We start from the raw sequence: 23,004 nt of genomic DNA on the forward strand, positions 1-23,004 counted from the left end.
GGTCTAGATCTGGGAACTCAACTAGACCCTGGCGTAGAGCAGAGCAGGCTATTGCAGTCGGACATGGAGAAACAGAGTCCTTCTTCTCCGAGGGCTCTGTTGACGAGGGAACAACACAATCAGGAGACCCGTATGGATGTGGCTAGTTATCTGGAAGCAACAATGAGTTACAAATCTAATCTAAAATCAGGTAAGGTTACCACTCCCTCAATTTTACACTCTTCGCATATTGTACAAAATTTGAGTAACAGATTTGGGGATAATGATATTGGGGGGCAGAAGAGGCCGAAAAATGGAGTTAAAATTGAATTGGAAGATGTTAAAGAGGAGATTGATTACTGGAAACCATCAATTGTTTGTTATGTTCTAGGGGCAAACCCACCTCTGAGTGTTATAGACGGTTTCTGCCGAAGAATATGGAAAGGGGATGTGGACAAGGTGGGTCTGCTTTCTCCTGGAGTTTTCATTATTAGATTCTTAACAGAGGAGAAACAAAATTCAGTATTGGATGGAGGATTCGTATTTTTTGATAAGAAACCAGTGATCATGAAACCATGGGAACCTTATAAGGATTACTCAAAAGAGGATGTATCGTCGGTCCCACTATGGATCCAAATTCCAGGATTGGACATTAGATATTGGGGGGAACGTTCCTTATTCAAGATTGTGGGTCAATTGGGTAAACCAATTCAGCTAGACAGTGTGACAAAGTATAAGGAACGACTTAATTTTGCTAGAGTTTTGGTAGAAGTTCAGATCCATCAAGAATTTCCAGGGGAGGTCTCGTTTACAAATGAGATAGATCAAGATATCACATTACCAATTAAATATGAATGGCTTCCAGTGACTTGTGGTTTCTGCCACGGAATGGGGCATACTGCTGAGGTGTGTAGGAAGAAAATTGAGAAAAAGGAAGAGAAACGAGAGGAAGGGAAAAAGATGTGGGTGGTCAAGAAGGATGTTGCGAAAGAGCAGGCATCAGAGAAGGAAAAAGGAATTGATGCTGAAGTCTTTATTCCAGTTAAGAAGAAAGGGAAAGTGATTACCTCTGTAGTTGAGCAGACCACGGTTTCAAACAATTTTCAGGTGTTAGGGGAAATTGGAGAAAGTTCAAAGGCTAAACAGGAAAAAGAATATACAGTGGGAGGGGGGGGGACCTCCCATTGGGAATGGATAGAATTCTAAGTTGGAATGTCAGGGGGATCAATAAACATCACAAGCAAGAGGAGGTGAAAAGAATAATTTTCACCATGAATGTGGGTTTAGTTGGTCTCCTTGAAACTAGAGTGCAGACCAAGAATTTAGGGTCTGTATATCTTAATATGTTCCCAGGGTGGTGCTTTATTTCGAACAATGCGTGGCATAAAGGTGGGAGAATAATTGTTAGTTGGAATTCGAGTATGTTCTTGGTTAATATTTTGCATTGTACTAGTCAACTGATGCATTTGGAAGTTATCACGGTTAGTAACAAGGAAATATTTCTGGTTACATTTGTGTATGCTTTCAATGAGGAAATTGGTAGGAATATGTTATGGGCTGACTTGAAAGAAGTTGCTACAACAGTGAGGAACCCGTGGCTTTTGCTAGGGGATTTTAATGATATTTTGAGTGTCGAGGAAAGAATAGGGAGTGGCAAGACTCATCATTGCTCAGGGGCGTTTAAAGAGTGTATGGATTATTGCCAAATGGAAGATGTCAAGTTCTCGGGCGCGTTCTTTACTTGGAACAATAAACAAGGCCCTGAAACGAGAGTGTACTCCAAGATAGATAGAGTAATGGGGAATCAAGCATGGTTGGATAGATACCAGAATGTAGAGGTGACTTTCATGAATGAAGGTAGTTTTGATCACTGTCCAGCCCTCTTACAGGTCTACCCGGAAGTGAGGTCAGGAAGGAAACCTTTTCGGTATTTCCGAATGTGGCAAAAGGCTCCTGGTTTTTTAGAGAAACTTCGCGAGGTATGGCAGGAACAAGTTTATGGTGCTCCTATGTTTCAACTAGTTCAGAAACTGAGGAAGTTTAAAGGAAAGTTGAAAGACTTAAATAAGGTGGAAACAGGTGATATTAATGTGGATGTTTCTTGTAAGCTCCAGGATCTCCATTCCCTTCAGTCGGAACATCAAAATAATCCGCGGGATAAGGAGCTTATCATCAAAGAAAAGGAGGCTAGGGAGAGGTATGAAGAAGCTTGGTCAAATCTCATTTCCTTCCTTCGACAAAAAGCTAAATTGCATTGGCTTAAGGATGGGGATGAGAATACCTCTATGTTTCATGTGAGTATTAGAGCCCGAAGAACTACAAGCCGAGTTTATGCCATAGAGGATAAAGATGGTTGCCAGGTGCACGAGCCCCATCAAGTCACAGTAGCTTTCTTGAGTTTTTATGAAGATCTCTTGGGAACAGCCATGGCTCACAGGAAAAGCGTGATGTTAGGGGTGATTAAACAAGGGCCTCTGATTAACGAAACTCACAAAAGATTACTACAACACCCGTATACAGATGAAGATGTTAAAAATGCCACCTTTGCGATTCCAAGAAACAAATCGCCAGGCCCGGATGGATACAACAGCTTCTTTTTCCAAGACAATTGGGAAATGGTAGGGGATGATGTGTGCAGAGCGGTGCAGTCTCTTCTACACACAGGTAAGCTTCTCAAAGAAATAAACTCCACTACTTTGACCTTAATTCCCAAGAATAAATGCCCTCGGTCAGTTATGGAGTTTAGACCCATTGCCTGTTGTAATGTTATTTACAAGATCGCCACAAAATTGATCTGTTCTCGCCTGAGGAAGGTTCTGCCAGACATAGTTGCCCAGAATCAAAGTGGGTTTGTCCAAGGTCGATACATTGCATACAACATCATGGTTTGTCAAGATTTGGTGAGGCATTATGGGAGAGGGAAAGGCAAACCGAAATGCATGATTAAACTAGATTTGAGGAAGGCGTACGACACTATAGAATGGGATTTTATTGAAGAAATGTTAAAAGCATTTGGCTTTCCGAGTGATTTTATTCAGTTGGTTATGATATGTGTGAGAACTCCCAGGTTCAGCCTAATGTTTAATGGTTCTCTACACAGTTTTTTTGAAGCTAAAAGAGGCTTGAGACAAGGAGACCCAATGTCACCCCTGCTATTTGTGCTTGGAATGGAATATTTATCCCGAATTCTCATGAAAATTGGCAAGAAAGAGGATTTTAAGTTCCATGACAGATGTGAGAAACTCCAGCTAAATCACTTATGCTTTGCAGATGACGTTCTACTTTTTTGTCATGGTGATTTCAAATCCATTTATCGCCTGCTCCAAGGTTTGAAGCTCTTTTCTCAATCTTCAGGCTTACAGCCTAGTGTGGAAAAAACCTCAATCTATTGTGCTAACATGAATGAATCTGAAGTACAGCGAGTGATCCAAGTATCAGGCTTTCAGAGAAGTTCTCTTCCCTTTACTTACTTGGGTATTCCTGTCTGTGCAAAGAAAATACCAACTGCGGAATGTGAGGTGATTCTTGAAAGGATGGTTCAACGAATTCGAGTTTGGAGTTCAAGGAACCTTTCTTATGCCGGAAGGGCTACTTTGGTGAACTCAGTTCTTATGGCTATCCATTCTTATTGGGCACAAATCATGATCATTCCTAAGAAGATCTTACATAGAGTTAATATAATATGTAGGAACTACTTATGGAAAGGGATGGTTGACTCAACGAGCACGGGTCAAGTAGCTTGGGACGATATGTGTCGTCCTAAGAGTGAAGGGGGCTTGGGATTCAGGCGGATTACCAAGTGGAATGAGGCAGCTATTGGCAAGTACGTTTGGGCAGTGGCTTCGAAACAAGATACACTTTGGGTACAATGGGTACATGCGGTCTACTTAAGTGATGGGGATTGGTGGGCCTATACGGCCCCAAGTTCCAGTAGCTGGTACTGGCGTCAGATTGTTCGGGTAAAAGAAGCATACAAGCAACTCAACTTGCTCCAATTGATCTCTTTGGGTAATTACAAAATTAAAGAAGGGTACACTCTCCTTTGCTCATCTCATTCGAAAGTCCATTGGAGAATGGAGGTGTGGAATAGACTTTCCATTCCGAAGCATAGATTTATTCTATGGCTTTCGGTCCTTGATCGATTACAGGTGAAAGAGAGGCTTCACCGGTTCAAGATAGTCCACGATGACCAATGTGTAATGTGTGGAATGAGTAAGGAAACTAGAGATCATTTATTCTTTTACTGTCATTTAAGTAATCTCAGCTTTCTTAGAATAAAAGAATGGCTAGACTGGAAGGTGTCTACAACAACAATTCCAAAATTGTTAAGATGGATTGCTAGGGCAAAGCTCTCTCCTTTTAGGAAGCAGGTTCTGGCAGCAGCTCTTGCAGCTACAGTATACCAGATCTGGCATTGCCGGAATGTTGCAATATGGAATCAGAGGGTTAGTACGGTGTTAGTTCTCACAAAAAGAATTCAAAGTGATGTGAAAAATAGAATACAAGGTGTAATGCCAAAGAAAGTAAATTTGATAGATAGAGACTGGTTTGAAAACTTGTAATAGAACTTTTCAGGCCTATTTGTTTGGTTCTGTATAGGTTGTAATTTGTTTGATTGTTGGGCAATACACGGATCTGATTTACCAAAAAAAAAATGATATATTATATATATTTAAAAAAAATCATAAACAATGTTTTGGTTTAATTTTTTATTTAATATGTTTATGTCATTCTTTTATATATAATATTGTTTATTTATTTGAAATTTATATGACAACAATACAAATTTAATAAAATATTAATAAATTCTATAAATAAAGCAAACGTGCATTGTACGTTGTTTGTATCTAGTATATATATATATATGATGAATTGATAAGCGTACAAAATATACGCTTATTTATAACATTTTCAGATTGATTTGGTTGTTTTTCTCAAGAGAAAGTTTCCATTTAATCTGTTTGGTGAACTTGTGCATGTTGGGGTTTTATGCCCTAATTAAAACCCAAATTCTTTGTAATCTCATTTTATTATCAATATGTACGCCCTGATTTTCCCACGGGCTGGTTAGCAGGACGAGCCTCGGACTAATCAGGTTTAGTCCGAGGTGCCCACCGGACGAAGATCCTATTTCCAGGGCAGATCTTCTCAGCTCGAGAGGGGCATCTGAAGGCCACGCCAGGAGAACAGCTCGAAATACGAGCTGTTCGTGTCGCGAGGAGCCCAGGAAGCTCTGAGCCTTTATGAAATCAACGCACGCAAGATAAACGTGCATATATCTGACATCACGTGTCTGATATCCCCTTGACTTCTCGGACACGCAGTAGGAACGTGCGTGTCAGACACCCACGGATGGGTTGGGCCGTGCGACCCATTATATCCTTCCATGCTGATTAGACCACACTTATGTGTCAGGTTTAGGAATTAATCATGAATGACACAGAGTGGATATGACAAATGGTAAGGTCACGGGATGACCTCCCTACCAACTTCCAGGTGCCTTCTCCTATAAATATGGAGACCCTAAGAGTTGATAGGGGTTGGAAAAAATAGTCTTTGAAGGACTATATACTTTGTAAATCAAATACCCAGAGAGGATGAATAATATTGACTAGTGGAGTAGAATGATTTTAACCTTTGAACCACTTAAAAACGTGTCTTGAGTCACCTAGTTCAATATATAAGATTTCATATCTGTGACGGTTCTATCTTGAGTGCTAATCTCTTTCTCTTCTTCTCTTAATTACCTGTTGCCGAAGAACCGCGTCAACACAATAAAAGAATAGAAATCATTTTTTGACTTGGTCAATCACTTTGCTCACATGTTTTATTTTCATGATTATTTGTTTAATATAAACTTCTATTAAATCCCGAGCATATAGCTAATCTTATTTATAGTGACGTAATCACAGTGGAATATAAATATGATTATATGTTCAAAATAAGTTAGTCCTAAGATTAGTCAGTGCACCAGATTTACACTGACTTGCCAATCTACGATATGATCTACTTACACATTACAGTGTTATGTTCTTTCCAGAACATTAGCAAAGTAGATAAGATCGAATGTATTTGTTACATCGGACAGGACCGATATTGACAGTTGATAAGATAAGTAAACATGCCGTTATTATCTATTCTAGTCATATCATATAGTTGACCATAGGTCAATTCAATCTCAATTCTGAGTGGTTAGTATTCTAACTGATTGTATTATTTGAGTTCTTTGACTTGTTCGTTACCAGCTTACCCTACGGACTAGCCCATACTTACATCTTGGGAACTCGGTAGTATAATTGAGTGGGAGTGTTAATCATAGATATGAACATCTATAGCTTCTGATGAAGAAGTGAAATGATGGTTTCCTTTTAGTTTGGTTCAAGGTGTTAAATGATAGAGATCTCATTTCAGTAATTAAATTAGTTTACTGAAATATCATTTACAAGGAACTAAGTGTTTTAAGGATAAAATACAATGAGGGGTAAAACGGTATTTTAGTCCTGTCTCATTGTAGACCGTCTATAGAGGATTGAGTGACAATTATGGTTGTAACAATGGATAATTAATAGCGTATCTATATTTGTTATAGAGCGTTCTATGAATTCAAGAGTGCAATTCCAAGTCTATAGTGGAGTCACGAGGAATTAATAAGTTAGTAAATTTATTTGTTAGATTTATGAAAACTTATTGGAGCTTGATTTCATAGGCCCATGGTCCCCATTGTACCTTGGATAAAATCATCTAGATAGTCTCAATTAATTGATTTAATCATCAATTAGAATTATCAAAGTTGACCAGGTCAATTTTGGATAGTTTCACAGAATTGTGTAATTTTGAGAAGAAAAGAGAAATTATGGTAGATTTATTAATTAAGATAAATTGGTATCTAAATTAATAAATAAATTTAAATCAAGGTTCAAATTATAAATAATTAATTTGATACAGGATTTAAATAATTATTTAATTAATTAAATCAATAGAAAATAACACAGGCATTGATTTTAAGTCCAATGGGCTTATAATCAAATGGGAAATTTCACAGGCCTATAGCCCATGATAATTTCGACCTAGGGCTTCAAAATGGCTGTTATTTTATTTATTTTTTAATTAAATTAAATGGCCTAATTGAGTCTATAAAAGGAGTGCTTAGAGAGAAGATTTCAGAGACGACAGATAAGTCACAAGTCAGATTTTCTGATAGTTTTATATTCTCTCTAAACACAAGTCCTTTTCTAAACCTCTTTGTTATTTTCTTTTCTTCTCTCTATATCTATCTCATGCGTTGAGAATTGCCCACACTAGTCTAGGTGGTTCTAAGGATACATTGGAAGATCGTGAAGACAATAGAAGATCGGTTCAGTTTCTTGATAATACTCTGCGACAGAAAGGATACAAGAGTTAGAGAAACTGAAGGAAGGACTCTTAATTCCGCTGCGTATACTGTAAATATTATATTATTTGTTTCTCTTTGAATTCGATTTTAGAAACATGTTTTAGGCTATCTCGTATTAATTTGTTTAATATTAGATATACATGAAAATAAATAAAGATCATGTATAAGCTTTTTCCAACAGTGCAGTGTGTCGTAATAATTCTGATTTGTTCGAGAATGTTGATAAATATTTGTTTGAGTAGTCAAAATTGGTGAATATTTGGGAAATTCGGTACAGGCGATATATCAGCACAAGGAGCAGTTTCCATTTTTGGCTTAGCAGAAACGACATCAGAAACTTGCGTTTTTATCAAGCACATTCAACAGGCAATATATCGCAACATCATAGGCGATATATCGGCACAAGGGCATTTTTGGAAATTTTCATGGAAATTCGTAGGTTTTTGGATTTTTGTAAAGAAGAATAAAAAGAAGATCAAAGGAGACAGAAAGGGGAAGCATTCTGACGGCAGAGGGAAAGAAACAGAGAAGAATCTACTTTTATTTTGTTTGTTTTTCTTTATGCTTTTGAATTTTAGATTGTGTGATGAAGTTTAATATTATGAACTAAATTCTTATTTAGAGTATTTTAATGTAGTCACTGGATATTCTATTCATCTTTAATGCAATTTCTATGAATCTTTGAATTTATGGTTATCTATTGTTCTTATGTTTAATGCTTGAAATTGATTGGCCATCTGTTGCATGATTATTGGTTTTAATTCAATATCTGAAAAGTGAGAATTGGAATAGCTTTAGACAATAGACATAGATTTCAATTTTAAACAAAAGTATCAAATTGGTTTGTGTAGCAATTAGGTTTTTGTTCTTAATGCGGTTTATGTGTAGAATTTATCACAGACATGTAGAGAATTCACAGGTAAACTGAATATTTTATATCTTGAGAAAGAATAGAATTGTCAATAGTAAACCTGCTATAATCATAGATCAAAGAAACATATTAGTTGTATTATTGATTGAATAGAATTTAAGGTTGATGAAATTAGAATGCTCTAATATTTCGCTTATATTAAATTTCGTTAATTTAATTTTGCTTTCCTAGTTTATTGTTCATTGTTAATTGTCACTAAATTTTCATTAGTCAAATAGAAATAAAAGTTTGCTATTGGTAATTATTAGATCAATTCCCTGACGGAACGATACTATATTTCCACTACTATTACTTGTGTATTCGATTGCGTACATTTGCGCAATAAAAATATCGCAACAAGTTTTTGGCGCCGTTGCCAGGGAATTGATATTCTATTAATATCAAAATAGTTAATTTTTATTCTAATTTGGCTGTTTTTAATTATTTGAACTAATCCAAGTTGTCGCATTTTGTTTTAATAGGTGAATCTTTTGTGTGCAACGTGAAGGATCTGCAAATCTTGTGCCTGTTAATCCTGAAATCGAAAGATCCTGTAGACAAAACAGAAAGAAAAAGAGGTTGGAAGCATCAATGGCTGCCAACCAAAGAGACGTGGTTAACAATAATGATGGTCAAAATCACATCGCTCAGGACCAAAATGTGCGAGCATTAAGAGATTATGTGCTCCCTGCTGTTACAGGAGTGCACTCGTGCATTAGGCCGCCGAATGTTACTGCCAATAACTTTGAGATTAAGCCGGCGATGATACAAATGGTCCAGACTTCTGTCCAGTTTGGTGGTCTCCCCAATGAGGATCCTAACTTGCACATAGTGAACTTCCTTGAGCTATGTGCAACGTTTAAGTTTAATGGGGTGAGCGATGATGCAATAAGGTTGAGATTGTTCCCTTTTTCATTAAGGGACAAGGTAAAAAGTTGGCTTATTTCTTTACAGGCCAACTCAATTAATACATGGGAGGAACTAGCTCAGAAGTTTCTCTCAAAGTTCTTTCCTCCTGCAAAAGCTGCTAAGTTGAGGGGAGAAATCAATAACTTCTATCAGAATGAGGGAGAGTCATTGTACGATGCATGGGAAAGATTCAAAGACCTGCTCAGGAAATGCCCTCATCGCGGTATAGAGAAGTGGATGTTAGTCCACAATTTTTATAATGGGCTTTGCGGTACTACTCGCACTATAATAGATGCAGCAGCAGGTGGTGCTTTCATGAGTAAAGGGGCTGATGAGGCATATGAATTGTTAGAGGAGATGGCTTTGAAAAATTATCAGTGGCCTTCCGAACGAGACACTTCACAGAGAAAAGTAGCTGGGGTACATGAATTAGATGCTATCACTGCTTTAACTGCTCAGGTTGCTGCATTGACAAAGCAGTTGCAACAAAACAAGATCTCAGCTCAAGCACAGGCTATACAGATGCAATCAGGGTGTGAATTATGTGGAGGGCCTCATTTGTATGAACAGTGTACAGCGGCCAACATGTATGGTAATATGCCAGTTAATCAGGCTCAGGTACAGGCAGTTGGTAATTTTCAGAGGCCTTATCAGAATCCGTTCTCCAATACTTACAATCCTTGGTGGAGAAATCACCCAAATTTCTCATGGAGAAACAATCAGGGCCAACAGTCACAGTTTCAAGGGCCATACCAGCAACACATTTCACAACAGCCTATGAATCAAGCCTCATCGTCACACCAGCCTAGACCGCAAGATCCACCAAAAAAGCCTAATGAATTGCAAGCAGCCTTGTTGACCCTCACTAATACTCAGACTCAATTCATGACTGAGACCAGATCCTCTATTCGAAACCTTCAGACACAAGTGGGTCAGTTGGCCAACATGCTTAATAACAGATCGCAAGGGAATTTGCCTAGTAATACCGTGGTAAATCCTTAAGAGAACTGTCAAGCAATTTCGTTGAGGAATGGTAAGCAAGTGGAGTAGCCCAGTGTACACAAGTCAGTGGTTCAGAATGAAGAGTTGGGTGAGAAATCAGATACAAAAGCGAATGGGGTTACTGAAGACCACCAGGGTTCAAACAAGTGTCCTCCCGTTGTTGATAGTCAGCCAGTTCAAGTTCCATATCCTCAGAGGCTTAGAAAAACTACACTGGATAAACAGTTTTCTAAGTTTTTAGAGGTATTCAAAAAGCTGCATATCAATATTCCATTTGTTAAGGCATTAGAGCAGATGCCTAGCTATGTGAAATTTATGACAGAGATTCTGTCAAAGAAAAGAAAGATGGAAGACTATGAGACGGTGGCGCTCACTGAAGAGTACAGTGCGATATTGCAGAGGAAGTTGCCCCAAAAGTTGAGAGATCCGGGGAGCTTTACTATACCGTGTACAATTGGGAAGTTTGAATGTAAGCATGCTTTGTGTGATTTGGGGGCGAGTATAAATCTGATGCCTTTGTTTGTATTCAGAAGGCTTGGTTTGGGGGAGGCTAGTCCTACAACAGTCACATTACAGTTAGCAGATCGCTCAGTGAAACACCCCAGAGGAATCATAGAGGATGTCCTTGTTAAAGTGGACAAGTTCATTTTTCCGGCAGATTTCATAGTTCTAGATATGGAGGAGGATATGGATGTACCTATCATTCTGGGCAGGCCATTTTTAGCTACTGGGCAGGCTTTAATTGATGTGCAGAAAGGTGAACTGACACTTCGAGTTCAGGGTGAAGAAGTGGTATTCAACGTGTTTAAGGCTTTAAAGTTTGCAAATGTCAATGATAGCTGTTTCAAAGTTGACATGGTAGAGAAAGCGGTGGCAGAAATTAATCTTACAGAGGATTCACTTCACAAGAGCTTGACAATTGGGGATATAGATGCTGAGTTAGACAGTGAGGTCCAAGAGTGTGTACAGTGGATGAATTCTAAAGGGCCAATTTATAAGTGGAAATATGAAGATTTGGGCCAAGGACCTGAAAGACCATTACTATCAGTTCAGAAACCTCTAGAGTTGGAATTGAAATCATTGCCTGCACATCTTCGCTATGCTTTTCTGGGTGAGAAGGAGACTTTACCAGTCATTGTGTCTTCTTCTCTTTCTAATGAGGAGATGGAAAAACTGTTAAGGGTGTTGAGAACCCAAAAGTTGGCAATTGGATGGACGTTGGCAGATATTCAGGGAATAAGTCCATCCACAGTTATGCACAAGATCTTGATGGAAGATGACAGTAAGCCTTCTTTTGAAGCACAACGTCGATTGAATCCAGCAATGAAAGAGGTGGTAAGGAAGGAGATCTTGAAGTGGTTAGATGCTGGGGTGATCTATCCCATTTCAGATAGTAGTTGGGTAAGCCCAGTTCAGGTAGTCCCTAAGAAAGGAGGGATTACAGTGGTGAAGAATGACAATAATGAACTTATCCCAACGCGTACCGTAACTGGTTGGAGGATTTGTATAGATTATCGTAAACTGAACAAAGCAACCAGAAAATATCACTTTCCACTGCCTTTCCTTGATCAGATGTTAGATAGATTGGCTGGACACCAGTATTACTGCTTTCTGGATGGCTATTCAGGGTACCATCAAATAGCCATTGCTCCTGAGGATCTAGAAAAGACGACTTTCACCTGCCCATATGGTACTTTTGCATTCCGTCGTATGCCGTTTGGTCTGTGCAATGCCCCAACCACTTTTCAACGGTGTATGATGGCTATTTTCTCTGATATGGTGGAACGAAGCATTGAGATTTTTATGGATGATTTCTCTATTATGGGGTCTTCTTTTGATGATTGTTTATGAAATTTGGAGGCTGTGCTGAGACGATGTGAAGAGGCGAATTTAGTCTTGAATTGGGAAAAATGCCATTTCATGGTAAATGAAGGCATAGTACTTGGGCACAAGGTGTCTAAGAATGGTATTGAGGTTGATAGGGCTAAGATTACTACTATTGAGAATTTACCACCTCCAGTTTCAGTTAAGGGAGTGAGAAGTTTCCTTGGTCATGCGGGGTTCTACAAAAGATTTATAAAGGACTTCTCCAGGATTTCTAAGCCACTCTCGGCTTTGTTAATGAATGGGGTGCCATTTGAGTTTGATGAGAAGTGTCTTGAAGCTTTCAGGATACTAAAGCAGAAATTGGTGTCGGCACCTATAGTAATTTCACCGGATTGGGAGCTGCCATTTGAGTTAATGTGCGGCGCAAGTGATTTTGCAGTGGGTGCGGTTTTGGGGCAGCGTGTTGACAAAGTATTTCAGACTATTTATTATGCCAGCAGAACACTAAATGGCGCTCAGTTGAATTATACCACCACTGAGAAAGAGCTTCTTGCCATTGTATATGCATTCGATAAATTCAAGCCGTATTTGATGAGGAACAAAGTTATTGTGTATAATGATCACTCAGCAATCAGGCATCTTATTGCTAAGAAAGATGCTAAACCCAGACTTATTCATTGGGTACTTCTTTTACAAGAGTTTGATGTGGAGGTTCGGGATAAGAAGGGTACTGAGAATTTGGTAGTGGATCACTTATCAAGACTTGAGTTGGGGGATAAGTCAGAACTTGCTGCAGGAGAGATTAATGAGAGTTTCCCAGATGAACAATTATTTGCAGTGGAAGATGAGTTAGTGCCATGGTTTGCGGATTATGTGAATTATTTGGCAGCCAATTTAGTGCCACCAGAATTTGTTGGGCAGAGATTGAAAAAGTTTTATCATGATGTGAAGAACTACTACTGGGATGATCCTTTCTTATTTAAACAATGCCCGGATTTGATTATCAGAAGATGTGTGCCTGAAAGAGAAATGAAGAACATCTTGTTTCATTGCCATGCATCACCTACTGGTGGACATTTTGGGGGAGCAAGGACTGCTGCAAAGATCCTTGAATGTGGATTTTATTGGCCTACTCTGTATAAAGACAGCTATGACTATGTGAAACGATGTGATCGTTGTCAAAGGGTAGGTAATATCTCAAGACGTCATGAAATGCCTCTCACTAATATATTGGAGGTTGAATTATTTGATGTTTGGGGTATTGACTTTATGGGACCCTACCCACCGTCGTTCGGTAATTTGTATATTTTATTGGCGGTGGATTATGTAAGTAAGTGGGTTGAGGCAGTTGCTACTTGAACTAATGATGCTAAGGTGGTAGTCAAGTTTCTAAAATAGAATATTTTCTCTCGTTTTGGCACACCTCGAGCGATTATAAGTGATGAAGGGACTCATTTTGCCAATAAGATTTTTGATTCCTTAATGGAGAAGTATGGAATCAAACACAAGATGGCATTGGGATATCATCTGCAGTCAAATGGGCAAGCGGAAGTGTCAAATCGTGAGATTAAGCTGATTTTAGAGAAGACGGTGCAAGTTAATAGAAAGGATTGGTCGAATAAGGTTGATGATGCGTTATGGGTTTATCAAACAGCTTTTAAAACGCCAATTGGTACGTCTCCCTACCGTCTTGTATATGGTAAAGCTTGTCACTTTCCATTTGAATTGGAGCATAGGGCACAGTGGGCGTTAAAGAAGTTGAATTTCAATCCAGTCGCATCGAAAGCATTAAGGCTAGCTCAACTGAATGAGCTAGATGAATTGCGTCATGATTCCTACGAGAATGCACAACTCTACAAAGAGAAGACAAAGAAATGGCATGACAATAATATTGTCAATTGGACTTTTTAAGTGGGCGATAAGGTGCTGTTATTCAATTCCCGTCTCAAGTTATTTCCAGGAAAATTAAAGTCTCGATGGTCGGGGTCATTCATTGTTACAAAAGTTTTTCCATACGGGGCTTTGGAGATTCAACAAGGTGATTCTTCGCCGTTTAAAGTTAATGGACAGTGGGTGAAGCATTACTATGGAGGCCAAATTGAGACGAAGGTCAATATTACACTGGTCGATTCTTGAAGGCAAGAAAAGCAGCGTCTGGCTAAATGACGTTAACGATAGCGCTTTTGAGAGGCACCTCATTATTTTTACTTTTTAGTTTTAAAATTTATGAACAATTTGTTGTTAGTTTACAATTCATTTTTGTTTTTGTTTGACATTATATTTTTTTATTTTCTTTTAGTGTAGTAGAACTGTGAAAAACATGAAAAACAAAAAAAAAAACAAAAAAACAAAAAAATGTTGAAAAAATTTGATAATTTTGAACAGTGTTTAGGCGATCTATCGCCTCTACCAGGCGATATATCACCTGGACAATAGATTTGGATGGGAATTTTGCAATTTTGGAATTTTTTTTTTAGGTCCCAGGAGATATATCGCCTACCAATGGCAATATATCGGTTCATGTACAAGAGAAGGCGATATATCGGGGGTGGTCAAGGCGAAATATCGACAGAATGGACAGAGACGCCGTTTCGGTATGCAGCATGTGGCGATATATCGCCACTTATAGGTGATATATCGCCTGGTCAATTTTTTTTGAAAAAAATGCACGTGGGGAGCACATGATGGATTCATATCAGTTTTATTCCCCCACAAATAACCCGAATTCGACCTACATTCCAGAACCGTACCCTCTTTCAAACCTTCCCAATTTTCCTCTCAAGTAAAACACTCTCTCAATCATCTTCATTAAGCAATCAAGGGGCCAATTAAAGCTGTGATTCAAGACTATTTTCCTCATCCTCTTCAAAGTTATCAAGGTACATTCTTGAGTTTTTGTGTGTTTGATGATCTATTGAGGGAATTTGAAGAACTTAAATTTGTTTTGGGCATTGGATGAATTTTTGGAATCTATTGTGAGATTGGCTTGTGTTTACTGTTTTTATCATCTTGGGAGCATATTCTATACAGTTGGGAAATATTGTGGGGTTGTTTGAGTATTGTTGGCCACTTTTTCATGATTGCACACTAAGTGTTCGATAAAAGTACTCAGTGAACGGTTTTGAAATATTTTGAACATTCTTGGGTGTTTCTGAGTTGATTTGGGGTTGTTAGTGTGTTTAGCGACTTTTAATTGTGTTTTTGCGTTTTGAAATATTTTGAACATTCTTGGGTGTTTCTGAGTTGATTTGGGGTTGTTAGTGTGTTTAGCGACTTTTAATTGTGTTTTTGCGATTCAACTACTCTATGGCTCCCAAGAAAGCGAAGACCATGTCCACAGTCCAACGAGCCAATGTAACTATTCCTCATACCTTTGTTAACCCCACTGCTCTAAATAAATTCGAGAAATGGATAGTAAAAAATAAAACAGTGATTGTCGAGTCTCACTTTCGGCCAAGTGAATTGGATGGCATTCTCCCATAGATGATTATAAATAGGAATTGGCAGCAGTTGTGTGAGCCCAAACTTTTAGCCAATATCAATTTGGTAAGGGAGTTTTATGCCAATGCTTTTTTCGAGAGGGATGATCATACAGTATTAGTTCGGGGTAGAAAGGTTTGTTATTCTCCTCAAGTAATAAACCGGTTCGATGGCCTAAATGATCCTTGGGATGATGATTATCGCGCAGGAGCCGCTGAAAAGGATTATGATTTGCTCTTAAAGGAAATGACAAAGCCCGACTCTACTTACAAAATGGGGAGTGACATGGTTACTCCGCGATCTATCAGGGCCACCTGTTTGAGTCCGTATGGGAGGCTTTGGAACAGGTTCGTCATTAGTACTCTCATGCCTTCCACTCAACAAATGGAAGTAACTACTGAACATCTATACTTGCTATACAGTATTTGTTCGGACAAGTCAATCAATGTTGGGAGGCTTATCGCAGAGAGTATTAGTTATATTGCGCGAGGGGCCACATCTGGTGGTCATGGACATGCTTCATTAATTACCAGTTTATGTAAGGATCAGGGAGTGCCCATGAACGTTAATGAAATCTGTGAACAATCTCCAATAATTAGTCATCAATCAGTGTTGCATCAAGATGAGAATTATGGGGGTGTTCCTTGACCCACTGGTTTGGGATACGAGCCTGTTGATCCGAGTCTGCTGCCATTGCCACCTACCAATGAACAACCTGAGTCCACTCGGCCGAAGAGAAAGGGGCGAAAACCATCCGCTTCTAGAGCTACTGAAGGCTCTAGTTCTCGGCAATATAGTACCATGCAGCAAGATATTGAAGATTTGAAGAGACAACAACAGTTGTTGTTGCATGGTCAGGCGGATATTAGAGATCGTCAATTCCACATGACGAATTACATGGCTAATTTTTGTGGGGCATTTGCGCGCTATACCAGATTTAATGATTTTCCACAATGTCTTCCAGAATTGCGCCAGCCATATCAGCCGCCTCCAGATTCTGACGATGAAGAGTAACTGTTCGGTTGTCAGGTTTTTTTTGTTTTTTTTAATTTTTTTAATTTTTAATTTTTTTAGTTTAGTTCCTTTGGATTTTATGAAACAGTGAGGGCACTGTTTATTTTAAGTTTGGGGGACTATTTACTTTTCTTTTGATTTTTTTATTTATATTTTTAATGTTGGATGACTGTACGAAACTATTATTGACTAAGACAGGTGGGGCTTCAATGATGAATTATGCTAATTCTTTGATGTTGTTAGACTGATGCTTTGGATATGTAGACTGTGTGCTTAACCTGTTGATAATTGATCTGAGTATTGTCATTTGTGTAATATATGTGTTTTATTTAATTTATGCTTTACATTATATAAGTTTATAAGTATTGTGGGAATTGGTATGTATGGTGGATGTTGAAATAAGCTAGAGCTTGCTCAGTTAATTTGTTGAGACAAAATGCTAAATGAAGTATTGAGTAGAGATGATTTAGGCAATTTTCTTTGGTAAACGTTTGAGCATTTCCAGCTAACCCATGAAAATTTATCCTTAGTTACCCTTTTTGAGCCTTAAACTTTGGTTTTTGTTCTTGATTATACTATTTGAGCCTAAATTTCCTAACTTCATTATTTTTTCCCTTTCCTTTGTTATCATAAGCATATAATTTGTGGGAAAGAAGAATGGAAAATAGTGAGGTATTGGTATGATTTGAATGTAGTATGATTGTACAAAAAGAAGAGAGAGAGAAGTTTATGAGATTATAAAAAAAAAAATCACTTTGTCACACTCCTTGATTATATATATATATATAGAAAATATTAAGTTTGGGGGAGTGTAACCTGAAAAAAAAAAGGTAATAAGTCTAGAAAAAAAAATGATATAAAAAGAAAAGAAGAAAATGATGAAAGTATGTAATCTCTCTCTCTAATTGTATAAAATGGTGATTTTTGGTGTGGTGAAGAGAAATTTGGCTGGTTTTGAGGTTTATATGCTTATGGTAATTTCGAGCCTAAATGACTATTTATCTACCTTTACCTAAGCCTAATGTTATGAGCCTATCAAAGTCTTTTTGATCTATTTGATACAGATTTTATATTAGTGGAGACAAGTTAGTTGAGCAAGCTTATGGTGAATTTTGATGGGTTTGTGGTATGAATGAATGTTGATACTTGTAAAATTATGTTTTGTACGGTATTTGTTAAATGAAATATGTATTTGCATGAATGACAGTATTTGGAGAAATTATTGATATGTTGAAATTCTAGTCACATGATCTGAAGCATTGGTTGAGCGATTGAAGAAGAATTGGAATTTTTGAGAAAAATTATGCCCCTAGTCTAAGTTTAAATTTTTCTGAAAAGTTAAGTCATCCAATAGTTTTTTTTTTTTAGTTTTGGATTGTTTCTTTGTTCTTTCTTTTGTTTGCTTGAGGACAAGCAACCAGTCAAGTTTGGGGGTGTGATAAGCGTACAAAATATACGCTTATTTATAACATTTTCAAATTGATTTGGTTGTTTTTCTCAAGAGAAAGTTTCCATTTAATCTGTTTGGTGAACTTGTGCAGTGTGTCGTAATAATTCTGATTTGTTCGAGAATGTTGATAAATATTTGTTTGAGTAGTCAAAATTGGTGAATATTTGGGAAATTCGGTACAGGCGATATATCGGCACAAGGAGCAGTTTCAATTTTTGGCTTAGCAGAAACGACATCAGAAACTTGTGTTTTTATCAAGCACATTCAACAGGCGATATATCGCAGCATCATAGGCGATATATCGACACAAGGGCATTTTTGGAAATTTTCATGGAAATTCGTAGGTTTTTGGATTTTTGTAAAGAAGAATAAAAAAAAGATCAAAGGAGACAGAAAGGGGAAGCATTCTGACGACAGAGGGAAAGAAACAGAGAAGAATCTACTTTTATTTTGTTTGTTTTTCTTTATGCTTTTGAATTTTAGATTGTGTGATGAAGTTTAATATTATGAACTAAATTCTTATTTAGAGTATTTTAATATAGTCACTGGATATTCTATTCTTCTTTAATGCAATTTCTATGAATCTTTGAATTTATGGTTATCTATTGTTCTTATGTTTAATGCTTGTAATTGATTGGCCATCTGTTGCATGATTATTGGTTTTAATTCAATATCTGAAAAGTGAGAATTGGAATAGCTTTAGACAATAGACATAGATTTCAATTTAGAACGAAAGTATCAAATTGGTTTGTGTAGCAATTAGGTTTTTGTTCTTAATGCGGTTTATGTGTAGAATTTATCACAGACATGTAGAGAATTCACAAGTAAACTGAATATTTTATATCTTGAGAAAGAATAGAATTGTCAATAGTAAACCTGCTATAATCATAGATCAAAGAAACATATATATTTTTTTTGGTAACTCAGCAATGTATTTCATTACTTTCAAAACCAATTTACAAACAAATGGCACCCATTAAGGCCCAAACATACTTCTTTTAGCTATACAATGTTTATATTCTATTTATAATACAGTATACCATTCAAGATCTTTAGTTGATACTTTCTTTGGCCATACACTTTGGATTCTAATCTTACTAGCTGCTTTAGTCTTCTGTACAATACTTGTTGGATTATCAAGGGAGGATAACCAAATACTTTCATTTCTTGCCCTCCATAAATGGTACACCAGTGCAGCCATGATTGCTGAAAGGACCATTTTCCTGAACCTTGTTGCCTTCATTCTGCCAATCACCCTCACAATACCAGTTAGTTGGCTCCCAGTTATGCTCCAGCAGACCCAGTTCTTAACCTGTTGAAGGCACTCACTAGAATATGGGCAGTCAAAGAAGAGATGAGTAGTTGTTTCATCTGCCATTTTGCAAAACTGACATTTAGCTTCCGAAAGAATATTGAAACTATGTAATCTTGCTTTAGTCTTCAATCTGTCTTGGATAGCTAACCATAACATGAAACTGTGCTTTGGGGTATTCAATCTCCCCCAAACCTCCGTGCTCCAATTAACCATATCATGTACTAGGTTAAGAAGTATGTATCCCTCTGCCATCTTATACTTTCTGTTAGTAAACAGAACTGTATCGACAAGAGGCTTCATTTGTTCTTTAACAGCTACAACCTTCCTCCAATACCAGCTGCTATTATCTGGTGCAATGTAATCCCACCATACTCTACCTTTTATGTACACACTATGCACCCATCTAACCCACAAATTGTCTTCTTTGGCTGCCACTGCCCATACATATTTAAACATAGCAGCTTTGTTCCATTCAGAGATTTTTTTGATACCTATACCTCCTGCTACTTTAGGCTTGCACAAGCTATCCCAAGCTATTTGCCCTGCTCCAACCATCACTTGTTTACCTGTCCACAAGTATGCTCGGCATATAGCTTCAATCTCTTTAATCACCCTCCTAGGCAGCAACATAATTTGACTCCAGTAGGACTGAATTGAGAGAAGAACAGAGTTAATCAAGACTGCCCTCCCTGCAAAAGAAATATTCCTTGTGCTCCAAGACCTGATCCTGGCAGTCATTTTATCCACTAGCAAGCTACATTCCTTTGCAGAGATGCGCTTAGGACAGATGGGTACACCTAAGTAATTGAACGGTACCTCACTCTTCCTAAAACCTGAAACTTCCAATATGCGCTGCACCTCATTTTAGCTCATCCCACTGCAGAATATTGCAGATTTCGAAGCATTAGGCTGTAGTCCTGATGCTTGTGAAAATAATTTGAGGCCTTGTAGAAGATAACATATGCTCTTATAATCCCCATTGCAGAACAGAAGTACATCATCAGCAAACATTAGATGATTTAACTTCAGCTCCTTACATCTGTTATGATAAGCAAAGTCAGATTTTTGGCCAACTTTTTGCATTATTCTTGTGAGGTATTCCATTCCCAGCACAAAAATAAGAGGTGACATCGGATCCCCTTGTTGCAACCCTCTTTTAGCCTCAAAGTATCCATGCATCGACCCATTAATCATAAGAGAAAATCGAGGTGTTCTTATACATGTCATGACCAGCTGAACGAAATGCTCAGGGAAATTAAAACCATACAACACTTCTTCTATAAAACTCCACTCGATGGTATCATAAGCCTTTTGTAAGTCTAGTTTAATTAAACAACTGGCTTTTGAGGATTTCCTCCCATAATTACAGATTAAGTCTTGGCAAATCATAATGTTGTGCGCTATAAATCGACCATGAACAAACCCTCCTTGATTTTGCGCCACAATACTAGGGAGAATTGTTTTGAGCCTCGAGCAAATCAGCTTCGTAGCTGCTTTATAAATGACATTACAGCATGCTATTGGCCTGTAATCCTTTACTGTATTCGGGCATTTGGTTTTAGGAACAAGTGTAATCACTGTGGAATTTATCTCTTTAAGCAGCTGCCCAGTCTTTCAGAAGGATAAAATAGCTTCAGCAACTTCGTCTCCAATTAAATTCCAGTTTTCTTGGTAAAAGTAACTCCCATAACCATCCGGTCCTGGTGCTTTATTTCCAGGGATTTCGAATATCACTTTCCTCACCTCATCTTTTGAGTAATCTTTCAAAAGTAGCTCTGATTGGGACTCTGTTACTGTAGGACCTTGAACCATCACACCAGCCAGTACTTTCTTTCTTTGCAGCATCGTACTACCCAAAAGCTCTTGATAGAAGCTTAAAAAAGCTTCAATGACTTGTATAGGTTCATCTACCCGATTCCCTCTTGCATCAATAATAGATAGAATTCTGTTTTGCCTTCTTCTTTCCCGAATAATGAGATGAAACAAAGTTGAATTTTCATCTCCATTTCTAGCCCAATTTAGTTTCGACTTCTGCTGTAAAAAAGGAGATGTAATCCTTGTGAACCTTTGTATACTTATTCCTAGCCTCCAACTCTACACCATGCAATACAGAGTTCAAAGGATCACACTTAAGCCTATCTTGACAGTCAGCTAGATGATCTCTAGCATGAATTTCGGCACTAATTATATCAGAGTAGCCTTGAGTGTTGATTTCCTTGAACACTGACTTTAGTGCCTTCAACTTGGTAATTAGCCTATACATTTTTGTCCCTGTAAAATGTTGCTGCCAGATCTCTTCAACCTTCTTACAATAATCTGGGTGCGTAGACCACATATTGAAATACTTGAAAGGCTTCCTACCACAAGGAACATTTGCATATACCGTGAAGACAGCTGGTGTATGATCAAACAACCCCTCATTCACAAAAACTGCCTCAGCTTCCGGGAACAAACTCAGCCAAGCTTGGTTTGCTAGTACACGGTCTATCTTAGAATAGATTCTATCCTCTCCATGTTGTTTATTGCACCAATTATAAAAATTCCCACTATATTTGACATCCTCAAGTTTGCAATTTGCTACACAGTCAATAAAGTCAGTGGAGGTATTATATCTCACTCTATTGCCAATCCTCTCCTCTTTTGCTAAGATATCATTAAAGTCACCCATCACAATCCAAGGCCCCTTAATATTCAGATCTTGAAGGTCTTTCCAGAGCCATCTCCTCCCCTCCTCATCATTAAAAGCATAAACATAAGTAACAAAAAAGAATTCTTATGGTCAACAGTTGTAACTCCAAGATGGATCATCTGGCTTGTACACTTGATGATATTGATATGAAAACTAAAGGGGTTCCAGCTAACCACAATTCGGCCTCCTGGATGCCATGCATTATTTGAAGTGAAGCACCAACCAGCAAACAAATTCAAATATAAGGCTCCTAGTTTCTGAGCCTTTACTCTTGTCTCGAGCAGACCAACCAAACCAACTCTCTGAGAAGCAATGAATTGCTTTACTAATCGCTGTTTTTGTTGGTTGTTAATCCCTTGGACATTCCAGCTGATTACTTTATCCATTTGAAAGAGGAGGTGCTCCCCCCCCCCCCCCCCTCCTGTATTAGTTGTAATATTAGTTGTATTATTGATTGAATAGAATTGAAAGTTGATGAAATTAGAATGCTCTAATATTTCGCTTATATTAAATTTCGTTAATTAAATTTTGCTTTCCTAGTTTATTGTTCATTGTTAATTGTCACTAAATTTTCATTAGTCAAATAGAAATAAAAGTTTTCTATTGGTAATTATTAGATCAATTTCCTGACGGAACGATATTATATTTCCACTACTATTACTTGTGTATTCGATTGCGTACACTTGCGCAGTAAAAATATCGCAACATGAATACAAGAAACATTATGCGTCGTTTGGTTTGGAGTAATTACGATAAAATAATAATAATTCAATATTAGTATAATTTTTTTTTTTTGGAAAAATATTGTCCAGGAAAACCTAACCTAGGTAAAGTGTTACTCTATATTAGAATTAACTCTTATATAGTTATTGAAAATTTTAGTCTCAACTTGGGTTCACACTACAACAAATTTGATATACAATGACTCCCTACAAAGTCTTACACCATTGGTGTAAGACATTAAAACTTATCAGGGGTTTTAAATGTCTAATGGTGTAAGACATTGAAAGTTTATATTAATGGCTACAATTGGAAG

At 37.6% G+C, this 23,004-nt stretch overlaps 2 protein-coding genes and 1 non-coding gene across 3 annotated transcripts; 1 reads left to right on the plus strand and 2 right to left on the minus strand.

Annotated features, from left to right (window-relative positions):
• Nucleotides 1-9,311: 9,311 nt before the first annotated feature.
• Nucleotides 9,312-9,418, minus strand: LOC133780774 (small nucleolar RNA R71). The gene has a single exon (XR_009869593.1). It is a non-coding gene; the product is annotated as a small nucleolar RNA R71 (small nucleolar RNA).
• A 4,084-nt stretch (nt 9,419-13,502) lies between these two features.
• LOC133778852 (uncharacterized) lies at nt 13,503-13,931 on the plus strand. Its single transcript, XM_062218872.1, has one exon. It carries the CDS (start codon nt 13,503-13,505, stop codon nt 13,929-13,931), a length of 429 nt encoding a protein of 142 aa, XP_062074856.1.
• Nucleotides 13,932-20,893: 6,962 nt separating this feature from the next.
• Nucleotides 20,894-22,354, minus strand: LOC133778853 (uncharacterized). Its single transcript, XM_062218874.1, has 3 exons — nt 22,142-22,354; nt 21,390-22,007; nt 20,894-21,313 (listed from the first exon to the last, which is right to left on the minus strand). The coding sequence occupies exons 1-3, from the start codon at nt 22,352-22,354 to the stop codon at nt 20,894-20,896; spliced, it is 1,251 nt and encodes a 416-aa protein (XP_062074858.1).
• Between the last annotated feature and the right edge of the window lie 650 nt (nt 22,355-23,004).

Source organism: Humulus lupulus, chromosome 5 (assembly GCF_963169125.1).
Source record: "Humulus lupulus chromosome 5, drHumLupu1.1, whole genome shotgun sequence".
Classification (NCBI taxonomy): domain Eukaryota; kingdom Viridiplantae; phylum Streptophyta; class Magnoliopsida; order Rosales; family Cannabaceae; genus Humulus; species Humulus lupulus.